This window comes from Cryptotermes secundus, unplaced genomic scaffold (assembly GCF_002891405.2).
Source record: "Cryptotermes secundus unplaced genomic scaffold, Csec_1.0 scaffold253, whole genome shotgun sequence".
Lineage (NCBI taxonomy): Eukaryota > Metazoa > Arthropoda > Insecta > Blattodea > Kalotermitidae > Cryptotermes > Cryptotermes secundus.
The window spans coordinates 314997-321809 of NW_019721520.1; the positions used below are offsets into that span (position 1 = coordinate 314997).

Below are 6813 nucleotides of genomic sequence, written 5' to 3' on the forward strand. Positions count from 1 at the left end.
AAAGTCGTCTTCTGNGATGAAAGAATTAATGCACATTAAATAATGGGGCGTTTTACACAAGAAATGTTACTCATGAACACGATTATAGTTTTCGATTTTCATCACTCTTTCTATAACCTGAGAATATATATTACAATAAAATTTCGAATTAATTATCCTACGGAAAAAATGCTCTAAGTGTTTGCTTGTGTAGATGCCGAAGAACTCAGTATAACTTCAGCCCTTGAAACGAGGAGATCCGGTTCTGTAACAAAGAAACGGAAAATACCATGTAAGAATTTCACAACATACAAGAGCCAAATTTGAAATGAACCAGCACAATATACTGTTCAGATAGCAGGATTTGTTAGTTACCGGAGATTTTGCTTTCAAATACTTTCAGTCTTCAATAACTTTCACATAGGTAATTAATATAATTTTGCAATGACGAGCAAGAAATAAAATGAAATGATGTTTCGATATGCTTCAAGACATTGAAGAAACTAAAGGAAACTTAAGCGAATTTTTCGACTTCAAATTTTATTTCTGTAAGAGACTATTACTTATTTTCTTCGAACTACGTTTTCTGACAGAAATCTCGGCTCGGTGCCCCATATTTCTTGTGATGGTTTAATAAATGGTATAACGTTAATTCTGCAAATAACCTGTCGATTCAAGTTTGAAATTTGCGACATAGAAATACATACAGCATCGCGATCTGTTGGATCTGTTTATTTCTTAATGAAGGAAGGAAACAGACTGAAAAATTCGACCTATTCAAGCTCCATTAGGCTGCTACAGACAAGGCAGTTACAATCTAAAATATCGCAACTATGGTCCACCAAAAATCTTGCATCTCAAGTAAGTATAAATCATACTGTGGAAGTAGGATTACTATAAGAAACGAGGGGGGGGGGGGGAAGAGAGAAGTAACACGTATGAAAGCTGGTCACTGCTGTAAGATTAATTTCCTTCTTGAAAGAAACGAAATCAGTATCGCCCATATTTAATAATAACTTTGGCTAAGGTGGCAACGCCATCAAGCGTTTAAAAGTATAATTTATTTTCAAAAATAAAAAAACAGAAGATATAACTTCTCCACAAATGTCAAATTTTGAGGGATTCTGCTTTATTATCAATCGAATAAATGAAAACGTTTTGAAATATGACAATAACAAGGCACGCCATTTTTCATGTCAGAATTAAAGCCACCGTCATTTCATTCCAGTCGACTAAAAATTTTAAGTATTAAATATTGAGATGTTCGTGAATATATACGTATTATATGAAAGTGAAGCAAATATGTAAAGACAGTCCTTCCACCCTTTTCACATACACAGACACAGTACAGTATAATGTAATTACTTTTCAGTTTCCATTCAACTTCCTCTCGAGTTCAACGCTCATTAATAAAGCCCATTCCCGGGGACTTTAAAATAGTGGGACAGTCTGCAGGGGTAATAAATGTGGAACGAAGCTTGTTCAGAAGCCTGGAGGTGGCAGTTCCATCGTCGTATTACCTAGCTGTACTCTGCGCCTGCGCATTAGAAGTTTCATATAAATGAAGAAAAACTTCGGGGGCAGTTATAAAGTCGCCTAGTTACATTACTGCTGTGGGTACTCGGTTGAGTCTAGTCGAGTCGAATCGAGTATGATTCACCTAGCAGATGCCCTCATTTCGCATGTCATTCATATATGCGTTCACGCTGCGTCCTTCGAAATGAGAAGAGTGAAGCTGAGTGTCTGCCTTTGTTGCATCTTAGTGAGTCAACTCGATTCGAGTCGACTAGACTGGATTCTGTTAGTGTTCCAGCAACCTGAGTGTGAACTTTAGGTCATATGCAGGGCCCGGAATTTTATGACATGTAATCTTTTTTTCCTTGTATCCTATTCGATGCTGTTAAATATATAAATCTCGGATATGAGCTGCGGGTTACAGAAATGTAAATTTTTTGTCATTTTTTTTTTACATTTTTAGGTTTAAGATCATTTTTTCATATTGGGGGTAATTTTTTGTAAATTTTTGGACTTTTAAGGGTATTTCTTGTCATTTTTGGCCATTTTAGGGAATTTTTCTTCACATGTTTTCTGAAATGTGAATAACATGGAAGCGAAGTATTCTTCTTCTTTTCTCCTTTAATTCATATTTCTGGATTTTTTCGATCATTTATAGATCATTTTTGGAATATTTTCAGGTCATCAAAATCCGGGCCCTGCATATTACATTTTTGGGTCATATTTTAGGTCATTTTTGTGGATTTTTTCGGGCATTTATAGATCATTTTTTTTAATATTTTCAGGTCATCAAAATCCGGGCCGGGTCATATGAGACCATCAACACAGTATTCTGAGGACGGAAAGGGCGTTACGTTGCAATAATTTGAGAGGGGAAGAAGGAAATAAATTTGCATTTAAAAATAAATAAATAGGAATGACTGAACAGCTTGATCCATGAATAACATGGTAATTACGACTAGTAATATTCCATACAAATATTTTTCTCAACTGATAACAGTATAATTTAACCTTGGTTCATGCCCCCCCCCCACATTAGATACCATTACTTCAATTTCGCCGAATTCCACTGCAATCGAAACATATTTTGTAAGTTAGCTGGGTTCGTTAATCTAGTTTTGAATTTTGAGTGGTGTTTTCATCACATAAATCCAGGGTGCGTTTGTTTATATTTCAAATTGCGTATAACTCATTACCATTTGATATTGATACTTTACACAGAGGCCTATCTGGAACAAATTAAATTATGTTTAAGCTGTTCAATGTATTTTCACATTCATTAATTCTGTGATGCAAACGCAATTATGTAATAAATAACTGGCGACGAAACTCATTTGTTAATAAACAAGTAGGTAATCTACAAAAAGACTGACATTATGCCACCAATTATATGGCCTACTGTACCATGCCACACACACAAACGCACGTACATTTATGTACATATATTTGTAAATCGCTACAAAAACAGAGCACATTTTTGTCATGTACATGTTCAGGCCGCTAGAGGATGGACCGATATTTTCCTGAAATATGCCATCCATGTAGTTTTATTTAAGGTGTCGGTGTCCATAAATTACTGAACTATAATAAAAATCATTAGAATGGTTATGGAGAAAACCTCCATTTTGGGGGACCTAATCTTCAACGAGCCGCCCAAGGAGTCCTACCGTATGTGTAAGATCTAGAAAAACCGAAGTGAACGGAGAAGTTCATGGAGGTAGGCCTAGGCCCACTGGGGCTGTAGTGCCAAGAAAAAAAAAAACTTCAAAGAGTCCCTATTTTTGGACAGGTAACATATTAGCCGCCCCGATGTATGAGACATAAACTCCTGAATGCCGAATATTAATAAAATCCGTCGACTCATTCAGGAGCTAGCGGAGCGCACATCCATCCATACATACATATGTACGCACGTACATACAGTGCATACACAGAGACAAGTAAAACAAGACGCTTTCTGTAGTCGGTGTGGGGGGGGGGCTGAAAACGTGTAAATCTGTCAAAATATTGAAACAGATTTTTGTGACGGTCACAATACTTTCTCATATATCCTGTGTATAGGAGAATAAAACAGACGAAGGCTCTAAAATTAAGCAGTTTCAAGTTAACATTTTAAAGAACAGTCGAGCATTATCATGACGCATGAACATAAATTATGTAGTGCGTCACGAATGAGCGAGCGATCCTTTGTTTCCGTATGTCGTGTATTCAGAGAGTACTGATAACTTTTTATGTGGTTAAACAAAGTATAGTAATCTTATTGGGGAGAAGTTTAACAACTCATTATTTATGCCTGTAATCCGTAATATATTGACTTATGCGTCGGTCTTGACGTTATCATTCGATAACATACACACACAGAAAGGAATATGGGATAAAAAAAGGCAAAGTTAACAAAACGAAAGCTTACATAAGAAATGTTGAGACTTGCAGCTGAATTCTCAACGGACGTTACGCTAGTCGCAGTATAAAAAGTCTACATTTTATTCAGAAGAACAAAGCCACCAAACTGCATGCTATGGGAAACGAATTTCCACCTGCTGTTTTTATTCGAGAAGTGGAATGAATTCAACTTCCAAATAACCTGAACCATTACCTGAACGCAAGCACTCGGCTTGGCACCGTGGAGAACTTAGTGGCAACATGTAAGGACCGTTCGTAAACGAATTTGACCCAACGTGTATTGATACAGCAGGCGGGCCAGAAAAATAGACATAAAAAGGTGTTTTTGGTGTTGTTGTGACTGCTATAGCCACGCCGGCATGCCATCTGTTTGTTCATAATTAAAACGTTTGAGTGGAGAGTATCAAAGCTGTAACTCTACCGACAAAGAGGCCAAAGACTGATTTAATTCCAGGAGTATTATTGATAAAATTTGCAAGTCTATTTTCTCTCGTTTAAAAAACTATAGATAAGGCAGCATTCGGGGTTCCCATTGCCATGCGTTCGCTTATCTCGAGTCGAAATCAGATTACTGTGATAATTTGCGGGTGAAGCGAGCGATGAACAGATGCAGCACGTGTGGTGTGAATGGATGCAACTCCGTCATGCCGAAGCTAATATCACATAAATACCACACTTCAGACTTTAAAGAGGAACATTTAATCATGTTACATTTCTATTTCTATGTAATTTAGGAAGTTAGGTAATATTGATAAATACCGCTAAAAACACACCTGACAGGGAATGGAGTTAAAGAAAGGCATAAGAAATGAATGGATTATACCATACGAAAAATTTAATACCTTCGCAAGGTTAGCATAGAACGGTCTGTATTGTACGAGAATTTAACCCTCAAACTTAGTAAAAATACAGAAAATCCGAGGTCCTAAAGACGCAGTAGACATCATGAATCAGCGACTACTCTTTTTTTCGGTTTTACAGCCCTTTGGACATTGGCCACTTTTTCAGTTTCTTAATCCTATATAAAGTCGGTAGGATCCCTTGCAAGGGGGATCAGCCAGTCGCAAGGACGCTACCTACACACAGAACAAACGCAGACATCCATGTCTCGAGTGGCATTCGGTTCAGGCCTGAGAGCTCGCGGCCACTGCGGTCGGTTTCAACGACTACTACATGGCTAAACAAATTCAGTAATTATGGAGAGACTTTCGGTCACACAGACAAATGTTTTCATTATTCTCTCACATCATACTTCGGCGCAGATAAGCCACTGTCAGGTGATAGGTGAAAAATAAATAAATGGTGAAGGAAGTCTATAAATTTACAATTATACTATAAATCTGAAAATGTGTTAGTTAAATTAGATTGGATGCGGCTTAATAACATGAACATTTCAAAATTAGAAATTAAAACTATACATATTTATTAAAATTAAAATTGTAAGAGAAAAGTTTCGCTGGTCACGGTAGCCGACGGTCTAAGGCATGTACTGTCTTCGCTCGCTTGGAAACCGGGATCGTGGGTTCGAATCCCACTCAAGGCATGGATGTTTAGTTTGTGTGTGTGTGCGTATTTCTGTGTTTGTGTACAGGTAGAGGCCTTGCGACGAGCTGATCACCCGTCCAAGGAGTCCTACCGAATGTGTAAGATCTAGTAAACCGAAGTGAAACAGAGAGTTTCATGGAGGTAGGCCTAGGCCCACTAGGGCTGTAGTGCAAAGGGGGGGGGGAGAAGAGAGAAAAGTTTCAGGTGAAAATAACTTTAAAAGGTAAGGAGGTTTCCAAGGAGATGACTGTTACACTGAGATAATCTGAGAAAATACAGGGATGTGGTGGTAAAGTGGGTGTATTCGTGTTCGAGGAGGGGGGGCTGTGATTAAGGTACACGTATTTAGTTATGTGAGTGAGATGGGGCGTAGATTCTGGTGAACCCAATATTCTGTGCAGAAATTGCTCTCTCTAGGCGCGGCGGATATTCTGTTACGGGAACTGGGTTGAAGGGTATATAGATTATACGATGTTTCCTTCTTGGATATTTCTGCAAGATGGACCTTATGAAGATGATCAGCTATTTCGTTCTTATTCGTTCTTCTGCGTATTATTTCTGTTTGTAAACGTTATTCCTTGCTGCCTCGTCTTAAGGTCTTCATTCTTATTTGTAAACACCACAAACAAGATGCGGGGCACGCGGTACCGTAACTGGTTAAGGCACTATGCTACAAGCCGGAAGGTAGCGGGTTCGATTCCCGACGAGGTCATTGGATTTTTTTCAATTGACCTAATCCTTCCAGCAGCACTATGTCCCTGGGTCAACTGAGCCTCTAAGAGAAATGAGTACCAGGAATCTACCTGGGGGTAAAGGGCGGTCGGCGCTTAAGGCTGATAACCTCACCGCCATCTGTGAGCCGACTGTCAAGAAAATGTAGGATCCTCGACGTCTCACAACCTTATGAGCCTCCGCGGCCTGTTTCAGGGATAGCTTTACCTTTTACCAAACAAAATGCAATATTACGAGATTGTTAGTTAATTTGTTCCTAACGCCGCACTTTGACAGTTACGTCATTTGCGCTGTTAACATTGATTGGTTGACGTATTTGTAACTCATTTTCTGTTTCGACACCTCTTGGAGAGATACGACATCCAGCTATAATACAGTATTATTCCGCAGAGGCTGTGCAAACACACTAGTACACTAGTGGCCAGTATGCTCTAAATTGATGATGTACTGCTCTACAACACAGTACAAGGGCCTGTTTCCACCCCTTGCCCCTTTTCTAGTAACTTTCTCCTCCATTCTCGTTTCTTCTCCTCGTAAATTTCAAGATTACAGTCTCGTAAATTAGTAATAACCCTGTGTAAGATTTGAGGTTTTCGCAGCGGTGACTATGAAGAAAGCAGTCTTCTGGGATGTGGCGCC

General features: G+C 38.7%; 1 protein-coding gene across 3 annotated transcripts in view; it reads right to left on the reverse strand.

The window, feature by feature from the left end:
- The window catches only part of LOC111875430 (hemicentin-2), a 462602-nt gene that overhangs the window by 201929 nt on the left and 253860 nt on the right, over positions 1-6813 (reverse strand). For 2 of the 3 annotated variants that reach the window (XR_004514196.1, XM_033755808.1), the window contains one exon: positions 162-244. Coding sequence is in view for 2 of the 3 variants with exons in the window: in XM_033755808.1 (XP_033611699.1) it covers positions 174-244 (71 nt within the window). In the remaining variant the exon portion in view is untranslated. Of the gene's footprint in view, positions 1-13; positions 245-6813 lie in introns of those variants that run through there. The other variant, XM_033755807.1, reaches the window with a different exon arrangement.